We start from the raw sequence: 22732 nt of genomic DNA, 5'->3' as shown, positions 1-22732 counted from the left end.
ATTAGTTTTATTATGGAAATCAGTGTTCACAGAGAATGCATGTTTGAACACAGTACATCATAATATATACTGATTATAGTAATAGTAATACAATACTATTACGTCTTGTGATGGCCATAATAAGGATCAAATGCATATGAAATTGGGTTACTTATTTTGGAGCCCAATTAATTCCAAGTGTGTTTTGAGCATGGAAAACACGTTGGACTGGAGTTCAATGCTTTTGCTAACTCTGACCAATTCCTAATTCCAGTGAGACTACAATTGTGCTTTCCCACAATTTACGGCCACCTCTCTGCGTATTGAAAGCACCTGAAAAAAGGAAACCAGCACATTGCTGCGTGTCATTAACCCAAAAAGTCCAGAGCTGCCGTAGTCTGGCAGCACCCAGATCGGGCCACCAGGCTCTGGGATGATATTTATGGAAGTCAATTAAGGGCAGAGGACAACGAGACAGAGAGAGGGGGAGAGATAATGAGAGAGGGACAGAGATAATGAGACAGGGACAGAGAGACAGAGAGGGGGGGGGGGGGGGGGGGGTCGAGAGAGAGACAGAGAAAGCGAGCCAGAGAGATAAAGAAAGAAGAGAAGGTTGAGGTCCAGAGAGAGGTAGGAGAGGTGTAGAGAAAGAAAGAGAGAGAGAAAGAAAACAGGACACATAGAGGGAGGGGGGAGCGTTAAAAAAAAGAGTTGTAAAACTATGAATAGCCAAGACTGACCCAGAACTAAATGGAACAAATGAGAGGAGTGAGAGAGGGTGCTGGGTGCTCCTCCCCATGTGTCCTGCTCTCTGATCGCCGACCTCCAGGCAAATGGGACTGGATCGCTGAGTGAAGGAAGGCACGATGCAGGGGACTCTTCAGGTTTACCATAACGTATAATCCCCTGATAAGTTTGAATTGATTTTGATTGGTCCATTTAAAAGTAATATCAAGTTATTTTATTAGTCAAATGCACAAAAGCGGTCATAGCTGGCAATGAAAATGTTGTATCCCAAGCTCTCCTTAACAATGCAAATATATATATATATATATGTGTACAGTCATATTGAATATGTGGTGAGGTTCGGGGGGTTGAGGTTTTTAGGGTGTTTGGATCCCAGCCAAAGGTACCAGGTTCGATCCCTAATGTCCCCCAGTCTTCCTCTATCTTTGAGCAAGATGCCTTGAGCCAAACCTGTCTCTTCATGATATGCATCTGTATTCACTAGAAGCTACTTTGTATCAAATGTCTCCTAAAAGATTTGTAATGAAAGGTGTTAAAGGTGTTGTGAGCCAAACCAACAGGGAAGTGTTTTTTTTTATAAGACTCTCGCACAAATGTCCTCCCCCCCTCTTCTTTCACGAAGCACTCTCCTACCCACACACCTCACACACTGGGAGTTCACAGTCAGATGTGTCTGAGCAGCTTACCGGCCTACTGCTGTCTTTGACAAACGCTAAACCCTTACCCCCCCCCCCACACACACACACACACAGACGCACACAATCCCTTTAAAGTTCAACCTCCTTTTCTCTAAATAAACCAAATTTGTATGTTTTTCTCCCAATGGGCACGCATTCAGTCTCCCTGGTTTGTCAGATAATATGTTGTGCTAGTGGTTCTATGGCCAGGGCAAAGAGGACAGGAGATAGAGGAGGCAGGGATCCCGCATCCAGTAGCAGTTGTTTGGGTAATAGTATTCGATATGGTGAGTGAGTGTGGTGTTTGATTAAATAAGTTATATAATAGGTTTAATAGCCATAAATATATATGATAGGTTATTTTGGGATGCATAATTGCCATACGATTTTCTGTTACTCAGCAATGTTGGCTTCTCCATGATGAGTTCACACACAAGCATGCTAGGTCCTGAGGAGACATAGCATGGATCGTGTATTGGTGATCCAAGGCCTGATTATGCTGAGCTTCTTTTTGAGTATGCGCAAAGCGATGCACTATTCAAGGCTCATCACTTGTTTCTGTCACTATCTTAACTGACAACCTCTTCCAATGAATATCCTGAATACAAATTTCATTTCAACTCTTAACTTGGTAGAAGGAATCAACATGTGCATGTAAACAATGTAGAGCCTGTAAATTTTGTTAATTGCTTTGAATCTCTTCCTGCATCACAACACACCCCTGTGTGTTGCAGTGCAGTCTTGGAAAGCAAGACACCGGTATGCTGAGGTTATTCAACCACCAGAGGGTGCGTCATCTGCACCCCCTCAGTAGATGGATTGCATCCATGGCTCACTTGAACATGACTCCTTGTTAGTATAGTGGTCACATTTTTCTCTCAAGCCCATCTAGGGAGACTAGTGTCTTTTTAGTTTATTCACTTGATCTTCTCTACTACAGAACGAGGCAATATGAATTAATAGCCAGTTATCCACGCACAAGTGGACAGAATGGCATGTGAATTTCCAAATCCCCTTTTGGAGGTGATCTGGGACACAAACGTGTAAATCCCAAACATAGAATTCCAACATGAATTTGGTCAATGATTTCTGACTGCATCTCCCGTAGCCTAGCTTACTACATGGACCAGCAGTGAACAATCACTCATGAAAAATGCACTCATTAACACTATGATTCAACTCTTAACCAATCGTTGAACAACCTTTGGGTGTTACATTTACATTTAGGGCATTAAGCTTACAATAATTACATTTGAAAAAACAATATATCGCTGATGGTACAGTAAGGATGTTCATAGAACCAAGTACCAAGCACTAACAATCGCTAGGTTAATCCATTCCCTGTATACAAAAAAGATAGCCAGGATAAGACGCTACACACAACTAAGTACTATAACTAAATACAACATATAATAAGTGTGTACATTAAGTGCCAGGACGTAATAAGTAGGAGGGGATAGAGTCTAGGTGAACTCTGAACATGTGAGTCATGAGTATTGGGTGTTTATTGCGTCATCTCCACCCTGTGAGGGTCAGGCAATGAAACCAAGTAAAGCAGCATTCCTGCTCTACAGTAAGTCTGAATTTCTAGTAATATCAAAGGTCATGGTAAGAATCACAACTCGAGAAAAATGCAAATAATAGACGAAAGACTATAGCTGCATTCGGAATAGCATTTAATTGGTCACTCAAATTTACTAAAAGGTCTGAAAGTCACCCTATCTAACCTATAGAATTGAGTTCATGCCAATGAGGAACTACAAGCCAATGAGGAACTGCCAATGAGGAACTACTGGTCAGTATTAGGGATGTCACGATACCAGACATTTAGTAGTCGATACCAATACCAGTGAAATTCCACGATTCTCGATACCACGGTAAAAAAACAAAAATAAAATAAATTAGGGCTGTGTGATACATCGAATATACTCGATATTAGAGCCCAACCGGTTCGCAGCGCCGGCCGGCTCAGTGTAGCATACAGTGTATCCTAAGCCAATTGAATCGACAAATGAAACATGGAAGCGGACAAACTGCTGGTTCCTAAAATAACTAATAAGGGATCAGTGATCTGGCAGTTTTTTGGATATCGAGAGGAGGACGTGGAGCAAAACACGCCAATACTTGTAACGTCTTGTCTGATCTGATGTCGTCCTGGTTACCAGCTGCACGCTCCGTAACAGTTACACACATAATCTGAACACAAGGTGCTCCCTCGTCTTATGCTACTTCTCTAGCTATAAGTTAGCCTCGGAAAACGTTGTTGTTTTGCCCTACTTCAAGCAATCATAAAGAGTTAACCGGAACGTGTCTGCGTGGTTTGTTGGGGAGAGGAGTTATCTGTCGACCCTGGCAAGGCGGTTGGGGTAGAGGGCAGCACACCTACAATTCCTATATAAATTAATTCAATGGGCTCAAAAATATCGAACACATTGTATCAAAATGAGTTTATAATATTTTAGTTTAATTCATTGCAATGGCCTACATATAAAGAAAATGCTGCCTAAATTAGTTATTTGTGTAAAATATTTTTAGATGATTCAGCCTTAATGTTTATAAGTCTCTCTCTCTCTCTGCCCCTTTTTTGTAATTTTGAAGATTGTTTTTGCAGTTTGTTTGAATAAAAAAAAATTTATATTTCAACTCAATTGTGATTAATCACTAACATGAAAATATATAAAATGTTTTGATGGAAACCACCTGGGGTGTTAGACAAGAATGGTATATACAGTGGGGCAAAAAAGTATTTAGTCAGCCACCAATTGTGCAAGTTCTCCCACTTAAAAAGATGAGAGAGGCCTGTAATTTTCATCATAGGTATACCTCAGCTATGAGACAAAATGAAAAAAAAAAAATCTAGAAAATCACATTGTCTGATTTTTAAAGAATTTATTTGCAAATTATGGTGGAAAATAAGTATTTGGTCAATAACAAAAGATCATCTCAATACTTTGTTACATGCCCTTTGTTGGCAATGACAGAGGTCAAACGTCTTTACAAGGTTTTCACACACTGCTGCTGGTATTTTGGCCCATTCCTTCATGCAGATCTCCTCTAGAGCAGTGATGTTTTTGGGCCTTCGCTGGGCAACACAGACTTTCAACTCCCTTCAAAGATTTTCTATGGGGTTGAGATCTGGAGACTGGCTAGGCCACTCCAGGACCTTGAAATGCTTCTTACGAAGCCACTCCTTCGTTGCCCGGGTGGTGTGTTTGGGGTCATTGTCATGCTGAAAGACCCAGCCACGTTTCATCTTCAATGCCCTTGCTGATGGAAGGAGGTTTTCACTCAAAATCTCACGATACATGGCCCCATTCATTCTTTCCGTCACACGGATCAGATGTCCTGGTCCCTTGGCAGAAAAACAGCCCCAAAGCATGATGTTTCCACCCCCATGCTTCACTGTAGGTATGGTGTTCTTTGGATGCAACTCAGCATTCTTTCTCCTCCAAACACGACGAGTTGTGTTTTTACCAAAAAGTTCTATTTTGGTTTCATCTGACCATATGACATTCTCCCAATCCTGTTCTGGATCATCCAAATGCTCTCTAGCAAACTTCAAACGGGCCCGGACATGCACTTGCTTTAGCAGGGGGACACGTCTGGCACTGCAGGATTTGAGTCCCTGGCGGCGTAGTGTGTTAGTGATGGTAGCCTTTGTTACTTTGGTCCCAGCTCTCTGGAGGTCATTCACTAGGTCCCCCCGTGTGGTTCTGGGATTTTTGTTCACCGTTCTTGTGATCATTTTGACCCCACAGGGTGAGATCTTGCATGGAGCCCCAGATCGAGGGAGATTATCAGTGGTCTTGTATGTATTCCATTTCCTAATAATTGCTCCCACAGTTGATTTCTTCACACCAAGCTGCTTACCTATTGCAGATTCAGACTTCCCAGCCTGGTGCAGGTCTACAATTGTGTTTCTGGTGTCCTTTGACAGCTCTTTGGTCTTGGCCATAGTGGAGTTTGGAGTGTGACTGTTTGAGGTTGTGGACAGGTGTCTTTTATACTGAAAAGGAGTTCAAACAGGTGCCATTAATACAGGTAACGAGTGGAGGACAGAGGAGACCTCTACAGGTCTGTGACAGCCAGAAATCTTGCTGGTTTGTATGTGACCAAATACTTATTTTCCACCATAATTTGCAAATAAATTCTTAAAAAAATCAGACAATGTGATTTTCTGGATTTTTTTTTTCATTTTGTCTCTCATAGCTGAGGTTTACCTATGATGAAAATTACAGGCCTCTCTCGTCTTTTTAAGTGGGAGAACTTGCACAATTGGTGGCTGACTAAATACTTTTTTGCCCCACTGTAGTCTGCAGGGATTGTAGTGAAAACATTGAAGGGTAAAAGTGCGATTTCATGGGGTCCTTTAAAGGAGATTTCAAAATATCAAGATAAATATTGTATATCGTGAAATGGAGAAAATGATTTTTTCCCATATCGCACACCCCTACAATAAATCCTGTGTACAGCAACATACACTCATTTATTAAAAACATTTGAACATTACAAAAAACAGTGGCACTGGCATGTAGCCTTCAAGTAATGAATAAAGATAAACTACTATAACATTACAAAAAAGAACAGTGGTGAACACTATAACGTGCAAACTGAGGCATTATTCCATCTTCTTTATAACATGGATAGTAAATAAAATAAAAAACCTGTGTCCAAAGGAAGCACAGCAGACCTGGAATTACAACTCCGGTGCGGTTTCCATTTCAATGGGATTTACAAAATGCTAAATAAAACACGACAGAAAACTGTATTTCGCTACGATACTTGATTAGGAACATCAACGAACACCACTAACCACTCTGTGATTTGCACATTTCTGAAAACTAACGTTTAGGGTCGTTTTAAGGACAGGTTTGTGAATGACCATAGAAGGCCATTCTGAAGCAGGCAGGGGCTATTCGAAATGAGCCAAATACCCGAGACAGGACCAATAGTCAACATTTTGGTGTCAACCACTATATTTCATCCTGGACAAACCAGAAAGGGGGCTCAATGTGGAATCGTCCTTTAAACATGCGCTGATCAAGTGAACGCACAACTTTATTAAGGGTCCGAGCAGTGAAGCTGCTTGGCCCCTATCATTTCTGTAACGTTTTCCTCAAATTCTGTAAAAGTCATACTGCAGCCTATACCGTAAGTCGAAAACTCTTGAAATTTTCAGGTATGGTTACCAATAACCCCCTCTACCCATAAACCCAAATACACCTTTGGGTACTGCACCCAAAGGTGGCGCTATTGTAAAAAATCATGGATTAGGCTTATTTCTCCTCACCAGATTGACCTGGACTCAAAATTCTTTCAGAATATTAATCTCTAGAATCAGACGCATTTATAAAACCCAGCGTCTTATGCCCTAAAAATGTATACTTTTCCCACAATTTCATATTAAAGCTAAACATGATAAAAAGATTCACAGGCTACAAAAATAATCAAAAATTCACCAAAATTGCCACATAAAATTTTTAGACCAAGCCTCACAAAAATCATCGAACAGAATTTGTTTTACTTAGTTCCATTTGAGAAATGTTAGCCAATAAAGTTGGAGTTATATGACCATTTTGGTATTGTATAAAAAAACATAAGACTATTATTAGGTGGATACAAATACCCCCCATTACTAATCAACCCAAATTGTGGAACTGCACCCAGAGGTGGCACTATTTAAAAAAAATATGAACTAGCCTTATTTCTCCTCATGAGATTGACCTGGACTCAAAATTCTTTCATCATATTAATGTCTAAAATCAGATGCATCTTTTTCACCCTGGTCTTCTGCACTAAAAATGTTTACCTTTCCCACAATTTCATAGAAAAGCCAAACGTCCACAGTCTGAACCCATTTTGCCAACATGACCATTTTGTTATTGCATAACTACCATACTGCTATCATTAGGTGAATACCATTAACAGTGTACATTTTCAGATCTGTACTCTTTTAAGAAAGCCCTTAACTATCTTGTGAAATGTGTGCTTGGAGTTTTCTTGATGTTGTGTGCTTTTCAATAGACATTTTCACCATGTGAATGAGGCTTCATGCAGGTCAGGAATGTCAGTGGCTCAATGGGATAATGCCTTTTACTGGTGATCCTAAGGTTGAGTGTTCGAATCTTGATTATATCATTAGGAACAAGCTGAACGTCACATTCTGTCATTGCCACTCATTTAAGAAACACAACATTGAACAGCACCTGAAATTCATTAGGCAAACAACATTCCGGCTCATTCGTTTCCAAGAATCTGACTGCCAAGACACAGTACGGCATTAAGGGGAACTTCTTCGTTAATCATTTTTCCTTCATAATGAACTCTGTCATATTAATATTTCTTCCGTTAGTGTTCTTGACAACAAATGTTTCATTTCCCCAGAATTTCAAAGATTTTTCAGGTATTTTCTTTTAAGAAAGCCCTTAATTCATTTGAGAAATGTTTGCTTCGATTTTTCTGGATGTTGTGTGCTTATCAATAGACATTTTCACCATGTGAATGAGGCTACATTTCAGGTTTGTCATTGGCTCAATGGGATAATGCCTTGTACTGGTGATCCTTAGTTTGAGAGTTAGAATCCAGATTAGACAATTATGAACATGCTGAACATGACATTCGGCCATTGCTCTGAAGCCCAGTCACTTGAAAGCAGAGGCACAGTATGGCATTAAGGGGAACATCAACATCTTTCCTTCATAATTATATGTCATATTTATTTATCTTCCATTACTGTGTTCTTGACTTATAATTTTGCTCGGACCCCATGAATCACCGCTTGCGGTTATATTTTATTTTGTTTTTGCATAGTCAGCCGATTCGCGAATCACTTGCGTCACGAACCGTGAGGGTTCATCCGTACTGATCACGGGTAATCCATGAACCGTTGCACCACTATAAACTAATGAATGTAAGCTGGATATACAAATGAATGCATTGTTGACGGCGTGAAATATGTATCATTTTGAGTAAATAAATGAAGTGGATTAAACTGACGTGTGTGGTGGTGGTTGTTTGTAGTGTGGCGCTATGTGTGTATGCAAACGGTAAACAGGGCTACACAGTAGGCTCTGTGGAAATGCAACCCTCGCATTTCACAGTGTATTTCAGGATAAGGATAAACAAGATAACACTTTAGATACGTTGTTAATGTAACGTTAACATGACTTGAAACTCACTCAACTTGAATTCTTTGAATCAATCTGGATGTCTGTCTTTGAGGTGCTTCCATAAATTGGAAGTGTTTCCTCCTTTCGTTTGAAAAGCTCAATGGCACCGTTTGCATTAGGTTTTTGCAAATCTATTATTAATCCCTGATCATCCGCCTCAAATGCAATGTACTTCCAGACACGACTCTTGCTATTCTTATTTTCAACGAGTCGAGGCGGAGCTGTTGCACTCGCTGCAGCTGCAGTTGCCATCTTCCGTGTTCCTTTGGCATTTAACCATGGACCTATTAAAGAAGCATTTAACGGCAGACTTCAACACTTGTAGGTGTATATGCTGCCCACGTGACGTCCGGAGGAATTGCATCCCCGGTACCTACGGTACTGTAGCAAAGTGACTACCGTCACGTTTTTAGAATTGTCGCATCGACTTGGTAACGAAGTATCGGTTCTCGTGACATCCCTAGTCAGTATCCCCGCCTGTCACGCGGGAGACCGAGGTTCAATTCCCCGACGGGGAGGGTGACATTTTTCTCTCAGGAGATGAGTGTCTTTTTAGTTTCTTCACTCGATCTACTAAACTAAAGGACAAGGCAATATGAATCTCCAGTTAGCCACAAACAAGAGGACAGAAGAGTGAATATCCAATCCACTTTTGGAAGTGATCGGGGACACTAACGTGTAAATCCCAAAGGAATTTAACGGTGATCCCATTATTAGATTTCATTCCAGCGTGAATAAATAAATGATTTCCTAAGAAATCTTAAAATAAACAGTAAATTAAGAAACATGATGCACTGAATCTGCAGAAAACCCACACAATCAGCATTAAGTCCACCAGAAAGCACCAAAAGTGGTCCGGGACAAACACCCAAATTGCAGACGTTTGGTCAGGGCTCCAGAATGCGACCAAATGGTCGCATTTTGCGACCAAAATTTGAGAGTGTGCGACTGAATTTTACATCTGGTCGCGCATGTGCGACCAGTCAATTTGCCCTTTTTTATTTTTTTATTTTGACACATTAAACGTGGAAGTGGCGTGTCAGTAAATGAGTGTGAGAAGGATGGGGAATGGCCTGTTAGTGGCTGGAGGGGGAGGGGCCTAGAGGTTATCGAGCACACGTAAACGTCCGTGAGAAGGAGAAAGAATCGACAACCTGCTTTGTGCATTTTAACAATGAGCAAGCAAACTATTGACTCGTACTTCCGACCTTCGGCTAGTGTGCCAGTGCTATTAAGAGTCCTGCACGGGTCTTATTTTGCAAACCCACACCTGTAATACTTAAAACCACATCCGACCCGTGTTCCGCCATTAGCACGAATTACATTCCGCACAATTACAGTTAGCGGATTTATCAGACGCTTTTATCCAAAGCGACTTACATCGGTTAATACACACATTGACACACCGACGGCAGAGTCAAGCATGCTGCTGGGGATCGAACTAGCAACCTTTCGGTTACAAGACAACTTCTCTACCTCCTATGCTACCCGCACCCGAAGAAAATTATACGTATTAGATGGAAAGCCAGGGAAAAAACACATCATCCACTGTTGACGGTTAGTTGACTCCTCCGCTACTGAATAACATCTTGTCCATCTGTGATGGACAAGATGTGGCCTTGGACGGCAGCCACAGTGTGTTGGTGCGCGTTGTTTTGTCTTGTTTTGTTTGTTGATTTAACTTTTTGCCTCCGTCCTGATGGTCGGCCGAAACGCACAAGACTTATGCAGTTTCACCAAAAAATCGGCTCCGTGTGGACAGGGCTATAGAGTCGCCGTGGGTCCCAATGTGAAGTGTGCTGACGGTTCACACACAGCCATGGCATTTAGGAACCGTCCACACAGAGCCGATTTTTTGGTGAAACCGCATGCGTTTCGTCCGACCGTCCAGACGGAGCCGGCGAATCCAGTGCCCGAAACCGCACATTTCTGAAACCACCCTCGGAGGTGGTTTCAAATGTAGTCGGACCTATGCGGTTTCGTGTTAGGATTCGTGTGGACGCCTGAAACGCAAACGTTGACGTCATTAGCCCCCCAGCAGCTGGACGACGTCAGAGTTGTGTTGAATTTTTTATTCATTATTTTATTTGTATTCTTTTTGTACAGCCCCTTGATAAATTTAACCTATTAAACCCGAGTGCCCCCGGGGGCGGGGGCAGCTGCGCCAACGTGTGCTGTAAACAGCTGTAAACAGCACCACCATGTTCCAACATGTCCATGGTGCATACCCACGTATGGGTAGAACGGGTAAAAGCTCGGCTAAAAGCCCATGATAACCATTTTTAACTAAACAAAACACAATTCTAACACCAAGCAACTAAATGAGCCCGTAGCCAAACACGCAAAACGTGCATGCGCGCATACTGGCCACCGCCGATTTCACTACTTCATGCCACCCAAACCACACAAAAAGGCTCCACAGATTCCAATGATATGACTCTCATCACTCTACGACGAAAGTTCACTGAACTAGCAGCCAAAGAGGAGCAAAATAAATAAACAAATAAGAAACGTTATACAGCGTGATACTTTAAAACGATAACGATTTGTATCGCGATAGACACGTATTCAATATCAATAGAAAATGTGTTCGATAGAACGTTTCGATATTATTTTTATTTCTCGTTGTAAGAAACCGGAGCAAAAAGTCTACTTCTAGCTCCGCTTTGAACCAGAGGTTGCGAAGCAAGGTTGGTTGCACAAACAAAGGCACTCGTCCTCTGGTACCTAGCAACGTATGGAGTGACACGCTAATAGCCAATGATGTAACAGTATCAAGTTTGGTTGCACCATCTCGTTGTCTCGTGTTCACAGAAACAGCGTGCTGTGAGATGTGAAAGATGAGTACCGCAACGAGCGAGGAAATTGTAGATAAAAATGGAAATGTCAGCTCGCCAGTATGGCAGTTCTTTGGATTTCACAAGTCAGACCATAGTCAGACTAATGTTGTCTGTAAATTATGCAAGACCGTAGTCCCCACCAAGACTGGTAATACAACAAACTTATTTTACCACCTTAGCCGCTCACCCTTTGGAGCACAGCCGTATCAAAAAACGGCCAACAACATCTGCAAATGCAACACCGCAAAAGCAGCTGCAGACCACCATGGAGAGGTACTCGGCATCAGTGCCTTATGACAAAGCATCCAAACGCTACAAAGACTTAACCCAGGCAGTGGTATATCACATAGCTAAGGATATTCTTCCGCTCAGCTTATAAAAATTCACGTGCTTGACCCACGCTATGTGATTCCAGGGCGAAAGTACTTTTCTAAGACTGCCATTCCCAAACTTTATCTGATGTGTAAAGAATTTGTGCAACAAGAAATCCTGTCAGCCAGGTACTTTGCCACAACTTCTGACCTGTGGTCAAGCCGTACTTCAGAGCCATACATTAGCTTGACCATTCATTTCATAGACCACGAATGGAATCTGAAAACCCGATGCCTCGAAACAGCATATTTCCCTGACAATCACACAGGAGAAAATCTAGCAGAAGGCTTGAAGGAGGCACTGTTGACCTGGTCTCTAATTGAAGACAAAATGGTGTGCATCACCACAGACAGTGGGGCAAATGTAGTGAAGGCAACTTCACTGAACGACTGGACCCGGCTACAGTGTTTTGGCCATCGTTTGCACTCTGCTATTGGTGAGTAGCATTGTCATTTTGATGGTACTCATCCATGTTGGTTCATGTATTGATTTTATTAGCCAATGCATTAAGATGATATAATTATTATTATATTGATAGTTTTTATTATTATTATCCATGAAAGCAGCTTTACACTGACTTACTGACTGGCTCAACCACATCTATTATCTGTAATTGTTTTTCTGCAGGTGCCGCAGGAAAGGACAATAGAGTGGACAGGGCTGTAGGTGTTCTCTGCCTTTTCTTACTGATGGAAGAAAAAGAGTGCGCTCTCCAAAGCACAGCAACGTCTCAATCTTCCCACACAACAGCTGATCACAGAGTCACTAACCAGGTGGGGCTCGAGACAAAAGATGGTGGCAATGGTCCTAGAGCAACAAAAGGCCATCATTGACGTTCTGTCTGCTGACAAAAACAACAGGCACCTGATCCCAACGTGGCAGGACATTGATGTCCTTGAGTCCATGAATGCGGCCTTAACTCCTCTCCTGGAGTTCACAGACTCCCTTTCTGGGGAGTCATATGTGACAGTGTCTTATGTGAAGCCTGTGCTCCACCTGTTCCGCACCAATTTGCTTAAAGTAAACGAGGAAGACACTCGGCTCACATAAGAGATGAAAACAAAAATAATGACCTATCTTGATGAGAAGTATGCTGGCCCTGACACAGACGATCTCCTTGACATGGCTACCTTGATGGACCCCAGGTTTAAAGGCCAATACATTAGACCAGAGAAGGTAAGGGCCATTAAAATGAGAGCAGTGTCTGAGGGAGTGAATGAAGTCCATTCACAGGCAGGGGCTTCTGAGGGAGCAGCAGACCATGGTGCAGAAGGAGGAGCTGCGGCTGCGGCTGCCACTGAACCACCTCTACCACTGGGCATGAACAAGTCATTGGGGAGCTTCTTCAAAAAGCAGAGTCAAGTACTTGAATTCCTAGATGTTTACTAAACACTGCATATATTTAAAAATAGAAATGTTATTCACCAGAGGGTGAACTTTTTTGCAGTAAAAAATATGTAGATAGTTCTTCTCAGGTCTCAGGTTTCTATATGTTTACAGAATAGTTCAGATGTTACAGATGTAAAGGTTAAGTCTACCTCAGTTTTACTTTAATTTCTTCTATGTTTACTAAACACTGCATACATTTTAAAAAAGAAATGTTATTCACCAGAGGGTGAACTTTTTTGCACTAAACTTGCAGTAAAAAATATATATGTAGATAGTTCTTCTCAGGTCTCAGGTTTCTATATGTTTATATTTTACACTTTGCACATGTTTTTGTAACACTTTATTTTTGTTAAGCACTTTATTATTGATAATTGTTAAGTTTTCATTGTGATGGTATTTGTTTTCCATGGCTGTGTTGTTGACATTGATTTCCATTGTCTGCCTACAACCAGAGTAAGATTAAATTATCGACCGATATGAAACACTTATATCGTGATACAGTTTTCAGCCATATCGCCCAGCCCTATTAGGGAACGGTGTTTTTTTACATGGATTTGGGTACCTCGATTTGACTGTCCCTCGACTCTCTTGGCTCTGACTGTTAGGTAGAGGGGTCAATCATCCAAATTGACCAATGCATACCCAATATATCTTTCCGCGTTTGACTGGAAGGTCAGCATAATTCGCGCCAGAAGCGCCGAGAATATTCTCGGAGCAGACACTCCGGCTAGATAGAGACATACGCTCCTACAACATGCTTCTTACAACGTTTGCATTCCTAGTTAGCTAGTAGTTAGCTAGTTATTTTGGATTTTCTTGCCTTTTTTTCCCTTTTGTTATTCTTTTCAAATAAATAATGGCAGGCAGGAGAAAGACCTATAAGTTTGCGGAGGCATTTGCTATCATTACTAGCGACAGTGTGTCAGTACTGTAGTCCCTCTCGAGTCCTCGTCTGACGGCAGTGACTTGCTGATGCCAGAACTGGACACAGAACTTTATCCCTAGTGATTGTAGTCTTTAGCTGTGTTTTAAGCTTTGTTTTTACAGTTTGGTTTTATTATATGTTGTTCTCAAATATATCTGCTCCAGTTCGAGTCAAACTTCATTTCGATTGTATGTTTTTCTTTGACTGGGAAAATGTATAGAGGTCTGGGTGAATTTTCAAAACAAGTCATAACTGTTGAATTTGGATGGAATGAATACCTATAGTGATATGTCAGTGAAATAAAATTAGTTTTACAGTGTGGTACCTTAGAAAGGTCAAATGGCACTGATGGTGCCCAAAAGTGTCATTTCGGGCAGGAGGCCTGTGAAATAGGCCTAGGGCTTAACAGGTTAATTACTAACAATCAAACAGTATTTCTGCACGCAGGCTGTATGCGCGCAGGCTTGATGCGCTCCACTTTTTTCTGTGGAGAACCAGCGCCTTGAATATTTACTACAGCATTTCTACAGCTCGATGCGGTTTCACAATGAATCCGTCTTTACGGAGATATTCCTGAAGCGCATAAAATGAAACCGGATAGTTTCCGCCCGTTTCGGCTCCGTGTGGGCGGGGCCTATATCCCACCTCACGTACGTAGCCCCCACAGGGTCCTTTCTTTAACCGCTTCTCTAATCCAACATTGGTAGTTTCTCACTACAAACTACAACGTTTCCTCCTTTGTCACCAAAACGGACCACAAACTCAACATCTGAAAGGTGACACAATGAAATAAATTAGCGCAGGGGTTGGCCGCAGGTGGTTTCTCTTGCAAATGGTTTGAAGGTAGCTAAATTAGACAACCTTCTCCTGAGAGGCATATCGTGATGCACATCAACGAGTGGGGACCGTGGTCTGGCCCAGATACTATCTGGATCAGACACCGGGTCTGTCTGTCTGTCTCTCAATAACACACACACACAGTACCGTAGGGCCAGAGTGTAGGTGCCGGGCTGTCTCTGGCTCTCTCTGATGAGGTAGCTGCCCTCGGCCTGGTTCAGTAGCTGGTCGGCATCCTCCCGGGAGATCATACCGTGGTACCTGGGAATATAACACATATTACACAGAATCAATCAATCAATCAACCAACCAATCAATCTCCCTCCCTCCAACATAAAACGTCCTCTTCTCTACAGTTGGGGTAGACATTAGTGGCACTTAAAGATCAGGGAGGATCACAAAAGATCTGTTTTGTGGCAGTTAAAATATTTATGCCTCTACAGTTTAGTAACTTTGATTCACTGGAGACATAGCTTTTGTTCCAAATTTTTTCACTTCCATAGACAACGATAATTTAGTTTCATTGAGCTGTGGGTGGAGGGTTTTATTGCAAAATGTAATATAATACACAATACAATCCTGTTTAATAACTCCAGACTAAACTAGGTATGGCTAGGTAGATTATGTAGTCTTCAGGGCCCATTGTCTTGGCAACTGGAACCTAGGGGGGTTTGACTATTGTTTAACATCACTAAAGACAACCCCCTCATTCATTTACATGAGCCCTGGAGTTAGCATAGCGCTGCTGAGGACGGTGTTAGAGCAGGTTTACTGGGGGGAACAAAGAATACATAGAGAAATAAGAAAACAAACGTACTCTCTTCCGTAATATTTAGGCCGGTTGTCCACCTGAGGAGGAACACAACAAAGTAACGGTGTGAGATTGCAGACAAGAAAGGTGACATTTTAGGACAATATTTGATAATTTGACAGAGCTGACGGTGCAGCCACACTCTACTAACAATGTAGAAAAGGCCCACAAGTAACTCTGTGTTACACACAAGTGTAGCACAGAGTGGAGCACATGTTAGAAGGGACGGGGAAATATTGCACCGGCAAACACAGCCTGAAACGCAAACGCTGACGTAATTAGCCCCCCACCAGCAGGGGGACGTCAGAGTTGCGTTGAATTTTTTATTCATCATTATTTATTTGTATTCTTTTTGTAGCTTTAAATAAAGCCCCTTGATGAATTTAATTACTAACTGTACATTAAAAAGTATTTCTGCTCAATTTAAAAGGTTGAATCTCCTCGTGACTGAATGTTTGTATACAGCACGCAGGCTGTATGCATGCAGGCTTGATGCGATCCACTTTTTTCTGTGGAGAACCAGCGCCTTGAATATTTACTACAGCATTTCTACAGCTCGATGCGGTTTCGCAATGATTCCGTCTTTACGGAGATATTCCTGAACCGCATAAAATGAAACCGGATCGTTTTTGCCCGTTTCGGCTCCGTGTGGACGGGACCTGAGTAGAGGGCGCACACCATATACTGCTCCCAAGGTATTTATTTTCACAGGCGACAACAATGGCAACGTGTGTGTGTGTGTGTGTGTGTGTGTGTGTGTGTGTGTGTGTGTGTGTGTGTGTGTGTGTGTGTGTGTGTGTGTGTGTGTGTGTGTGTGTGTGTGTGTACAACACAATGCCCCTCCATATTCAATATTGTATCTGAAAACACCTTCCCTCCCCATTCATTCATTCTGTCAACACTGGACGCACACATATCTCCTTGCTCAAACCCAAGTACATCTAGAAATGGTTCCTTCAATATCTGGAAAAGGCTGAAGCCGGAGCTTGAATTCCAGCTCATATTTGTTGTGTGACCTAAATAATAATAATAATAATAATAATAATATAAGTGACATAATAATAAACAGCCAGGCTACATTATTTGTCAGTATTGTCTTGCTTCCTTCAAATAGGAATCAATAGAAGTCTGTTTTGAACAACTCCAGAAACATTACTGTGTGTCACTCCCAACAAGACCGCATGCTTTGGCCTGGAAAAGACTCCTCTTGCGTGGAAGACCCATTTGGGAGAAAGATGGAGTGCAACTCAAAAGGTACCTGCATGCATATTTCCACCTGGACCATGGCAGGGAGAGAGCCCTGGAGCCACCCGAGGGAAAGAGAGCCGTGGCATTTGGAACGCTTTACAGAAGGCTTTGTGATTTATGGACGACGACGACGACGACATGATGAAACAGGGTGACACGGGGAAGCAAATGGAATGGCTTTTACTTTGAAGTCTGCTCAGTAGAGCATGAAATCATAGCCAGGCGGGAGCTACCACGTCCTTAGGTTGAGTATGAGTGTTACTGAGTGTTAAGCATTGATGATTAGTGGTTGATATTCAGTCATTGCTATCACTAGTAAATAACTATTAGACATTTCGACTGCGTAATTGCAAAATCGCAGTTGTTGCAAGTGTCAGTTGGGCAATTACAAGAATCATTAGTTAATGTTTACTAGAACAATTAAATCCAACCTGACTAGCATGTGTGTTTTAGAATAATTAAATAAAACATATATGCAGTGGAAATAAGGTCCCAGATAAATGAATGCTAGTAAAAGAAGAGTTGTTTGAAATAGCTTCAATGAATGAACAGCAATATAAAAAGAGAGAAATATGCAAAGATCATGCGAGGACCCCATTCAGATTCCCCATATGGGAAACATATTTCATACAACTCTTGAGCATATATGGGTAGCACCTAGGGCTGTACGGTATGGACTAAAATGTCACGGTATCATTTGAGGCATAGACAGTAACGGTATTACATCACGGTATGTTAATTGTATCTTCTAATTTCGATATTAATGCTTCTGAGGGGGTAATATACTGGTTAGGTAGCAAAACTGCATAAAAAAAATGCTAATTTTTTTCTCAAGTTACTTCCATCTCTGAAAATCGCTAATGTTTAGTAGTATGGATTTCTTTCTCCACTTGCTCCTGGACCTTGCCGTATAGTTTTGACATCTCAATTTGGCTGTGTGTGCGGGCAGGTAACACATACCTGGGATCGAGTGTTTAACTTTTGACCATCTCTTTAAAGCCCTTTCTATCGACATTTTGAAAGGGAACCATGTCCTTACAAAGGTAAACAGTGACGGCGTTTGTTATCTCGTTCCAACGCTGGCATTTTGTCGTAAGGACTGGCTTTGGAAAATGGACTGGCCTGCAGAAGCAATGTCTGATATGCAGAGACAGCTTCACGCTACCAGCGTCTGTCTCGTACGGTGTGGAATGAGAGCATGTGAAGGGACTATTGCGTAAGCACGCAGGCGCGCAGCAAGCGCCCCTGCGTGCTTGCGCAATAGCATACTGCCTGAGAAGGGAGTGTCGCTATCAAATCTGTCCCTGGGAAAAATAACGTTTTGAATTGAAAAAGGAACTATGTTTCGTTACCATATTTTCAGTAGTTGCGCGTAACTTTACTATTTACATGAAAAGGTAGTTAGGTTACTGTATTAACGCGTTACTTACTTTGTTACGCGTTACACACAACACTGTCTACCGGTCAAACCGGTCTCACGGCAATGTCAAAATCCATACCGTAGCGCAAATTCACACCGGTGTACTCTTTATATCGTTAATACCATACACCCCTAGTAGCACCAACATCATATTTGATGTGGCGGCGATACTAGGTCAGTAGATCAGTCCTTGCTACCTAACTTGCCCCCCGCACCACCTACTCCTCGAACCAACAGCTGTTCAGATATTGTAGTGCAAGAACATAGACGCACGCACAAACGTGTGCACATGGACACTCTCACACACACACACACATACACACACAATGGCCATCACGTCAACGCAGACCATTTTGGTGGTCCCAGGGGTGATAGTAGAAAAAAATCCTGAGCCTTAACTTTTTTCCCTGGGAGGTTAGCGGCCCCCTATGCCAAGATATATGCCCTGATCAACGTAATTGTCAAGCGGGATCCAGGGGTATGCTTCCCTGGGAGAACATTTTGATAAATAGACCCTTAAATTATAGATTCTGGTGAATTTTTTGGAAATAAATGGACAACATTCAGACATGAGATGAACAAACCCAATATAAACCTATATTACAGTAGCATCTTTGTGTAGAGCACCAGAGCTTTTGGGATCCTGGGCCTAGTAGGCCTGTTCAGTAAACCATCCCTGCTTTTAACTAGTCACTTACCGGCGTACTTATTGTTTGTAGTGTTGCACGGTATACCGATACTAGAAAGGTATCACGATACCCTCACGCAAAAAACGATACGATTCGCTTATTTTTTAGTATCGATACTTTTATTAAAATAACGTTCTGTGTCTGTGCAGCGAGCCGCTCAAACTCTCAGTCATACTCCTTGCACGCAGAGGCTAGTCAGTGGGCGTGCCCCTCAGCTCGCACTAAGCCACAGCAGCAGCAGCCAGTTCACTGAGCGAGTGAGAGTGAGGCAACGAGATCGCGACAGGTTCGGAAGCGCTTGCCGACAGTCCTCCGCGTTTACATGGACATTAGATTTCTAATCGGAATAGATCTATTCCTATCATTCACTCCAACATGTACTGTATATATGGTATTTACAAAAGTGGTAAGCGTACGTTCGTATGTCTCTCGCGCACAACCGTTATGTTGGTCTGGAATTATATGATGTATGCAAGGGATAATGTTGTAGGCCTTACAGAACGCCGGTCATTATCGGGAAAATAAGCCCCGACAGGGCGAACTGGACCCCGACGCGAAGTGGAGGTGTCTTACTTCGCCCTGAAGGGTATTATTTTCTATTATTATCCCACTTATTACAGGGCTCCTTGCCAAAATGAAACAATTCTTCACACGGTGTGTCTTTTTACAATTACCATTGTGTGTTGATTAGCACAGAAATAGTCTGCCAAAGACGTTGACGTCGCTTAGCAACCGGACACGCTGGGGTTGATAAGTTACCGGACTACTAGCGGAGTGATAAGATAGACGTGTATCAGGCAAAAAATACACTTTCCTTGACAGCGGTGATGTTCAGTGTGCATAAAAGTACAGACGGAGTGGACCAATTGCGAACTACTGCAGCTGCTCTGTTAGAAAGTAGCCGCACCCACCCCAAACTAATCGGAATAAGTGTATACATGTTGACTATAGCGGATTACACTACTATTCTGCATAGAATTCTATTCCGATCAGAGAATTGTATTCTGATTGAGGCGTATATATGATCCTTTTCTATTCCGATTGAGCTGTTCTATTAGACAACCTTCCACAACTTCTATTCAGATCAGATGTGTCCATGTAAAAGCAGCTAGTGATCATACCAAAGATCCTTTATCCTTCTCAATAGGCACTCTGATCATACTGTACTAGGGATGTGAATAACTCAAATTTTTCATGGTTGAATAATCAGTGGGTGGTATGAACGAATAATCGATTATTCGATGTGTGCCGACATTCACAAAGGCAGCCGTGGATCATCGGCAAGAAATCACTTAATGTCTTAAACGCAAAAAAACAACTACCTGCGAAGTAGTTCCAGTCAAATCGTCTGTTTTGAAAAACGCAATAAACTGTAATCAGAAAACGCGGTTATATGCTATAGACCCTAGAGTATCTGTTGTATAAAGACTGGGACGAATTTCGAATTATAGAAATGTACAATGCATAACGTTAGCTCTCTGGCTAATAGCTGAGCGGACTAGAATACCTCCAGTTGCCAAGTCGTAGCTAAGGTCGTCCCAGCCCTTATACCACAGATATTCTAGGGTGTACTGTATAGCATATAACCGCGATGTCTGATTACAGTTTAATTCATTTGTCACAATTTACCAGCTCTCATTTTGAAGAATAATGACCGCGCCATTCGTTTCAATGGGAATCGCGACGGTCTATACTTTCAACATAAAGTGTACACATTTATAATTCGAAATCCGTCCCAGCCTTTATACCACAGATACTCTAGGGTCTATAGCATATAACCACGTTGTCTGATTACAGTTTAATTCATTTTTCAAAATTTACCAGCTCTCGTTTTGAAGAATAATCACTGCGCCATTGGTCGCCAACCCGTCGATCGCGATCGACTGGTCGATCTTTGAGGCTTTCCATGTAGATCCCGAAGATAATAGAAAAATAAATACACAATATCCTATATTATGCATGATACATTTTCATAATACGTTTCGCAAGCACATCTCTCTCCCTCCCTGGAGGCCTACTATTTTTTTCTGCATTTAACGGTGTCTGCATTTAACATTGTCTGATTTAAGTGACCAATGAGATAAAACACGGGGGGGCGTGGGGCGCGAACGGCAATATCGGCCTGTTGCTACGATTACGGCTCTCTGGTGACAGCTAGCATGGCGGAGGCTCCACGAAAGAAGACGAAAACGTACAACTTCCATTCAGAATGGGAAGAGGAGTTTATTTTTACTTTGGTGAAAGACAAGTGTGTTTGCATGTTATGCCACCAAACACAAGCACTGTCCAAAAGAGGAAACCTGGAACGGCACCACAACACCAACCACTCAAAATTCAAAGACAGCTACCCCCCAAAGAGCGCAATCCGTGCAAGAAAAATTGAGGAGCTGAAATCGGGGTTGAAGGCCCAGCAATCGCATTTCACAAAACCCGCTACGCAAAATAAGGCTGCTACTGAAGCATCCCTTCGCATTAGCCACCTGCTAGCTAAACACAAGAAACCTTTTACAGATGGAGATCTAATCAAAGAAGCGATGGCCATCACCACAGAGACAGTTTTCAACGACTTCAAAAACAAAGACGACATTAGAACTGCACTTCGTGGTGTACCGCTTGGCCCTGCGACAGTGGCAAGGAGGGTCGAATCACTGTCTGAGGACGTGGATCGACAAGTATTGAAAGACTTGTCCCGCTGTGAATATTTTTCTCTACAGTTCGATGAATCCCTGGATGTAATGAACACAGCCCAGCTTGTTGTGTTCGTCAGAATGGCTTTCCAGGATTCTACAACCAATGAGGACTTCCTTACTCTTTTGCACTTAAAGGAGAGAACGAGAGGTGAGGATATTTACCAGGAGTTCAAAAAGTATATCGACGAAAACGGCATCCCCATTAATAAACTAGTTGCCATTACTACTGATGGGGCCTCGGCAATGCGAGGTGTGCGGGCAGGTTTCATAGCACTGTGCCGTAATGACCCCAAATTTCCCGCATTCATGGATTATCACTGTGTTATCCATCAACAGGCCTTGGTTGGGAAAGTCTTGGACCTCTCCCATGTCATGACACTGGTGGTCAAACTGATAAACTCGATTAGAGCAAAAGCGCTTCAGCACCGCTTATTCAAGGCGTTATTGGATGAGCTTGATGCCGCATATGGAGACCTGCTTCTCCATGCTGAAGTCCGGTGGTTGAGTCGCGGCAAAGTGTTGCAGCGATTTTTTGACTTGCTGCCTGAGATAAAGACTTTTTTGTCAACAAGGAACGAGGAGCACGAGGAACTGTCCGATGATGCCTGGCTACTGGATCTGGGGTTTTTAACAGACCTAACGGCAAAACTTAACATACTCAACAACGAGCTGCAGGGAAAGGACAGACACCTGCCCCACATGATTAGCGCAGTGAATGGTTTCAAGGCCAAGCTGGGTGTTTGGACCACACACCTAAAGAACAAGAGGCTGACCCACTTCCCCAACCTGGACAAAATGTCACACGCCATCAAAAACAAGGAGGTTTTTAACCCAGAGCAGTACTGTGCCCAGCTGGACAAAGTGAAAACTGAGTTCAATCTGCGTTTTGTTGAGTTAGAGGTCATGGACGATATTGTTGCATTCCTCTCAAACCCATTT

At 42.3% G+C, this 22732-nt stretch overlaps 1 protein-coding gene across 2 annotated transcripts in view; it reads right to left on the bottom strand.

The window, feature by feature from the left end:
* Positions 1-22732, bottom strand: part of LOC307074383 (N-chimaerin-like) — a 55010-nt gene that overhangs the window by 22809 nt on the left and 9469 nt on the right. For both annotated transcript variants that reach the window (XM_079734525.1, XM_079734526.1), the window contains exons 5-6: positions 15753-15784; positions 15083-15196 (exon numbers count right to left, since the gene is read on the bottom strand). In XM_079734525.1, coding sequence (XP_079590651.1) covers positions 15083-15196; positions 15753-15784 — 146 coding nt within the window. The remainder of the gene's footprint in view (positions 1-15082; positions 15197-15752; positions 15785-22732) is intronic.

The sequence above is a fragment of the Pollachius pollachius genome (assembly GCF_949987615.1).
Source record: "Pollachius pollachius genome assembly, chromosome: 4".
NCBI classification, from domain to species: domain Eukaryota; kingdom Metazoa; phylum Chordata; class Actinopteri; order Gadiformes; family Gadidae; genus Pollachius; species Pollachius pollachius.
The sequence above is the reverse complement of the archived record's forward strand: the minus strand, read 5'-3'. Positions and strand labels throughout refer to the sequence as shown.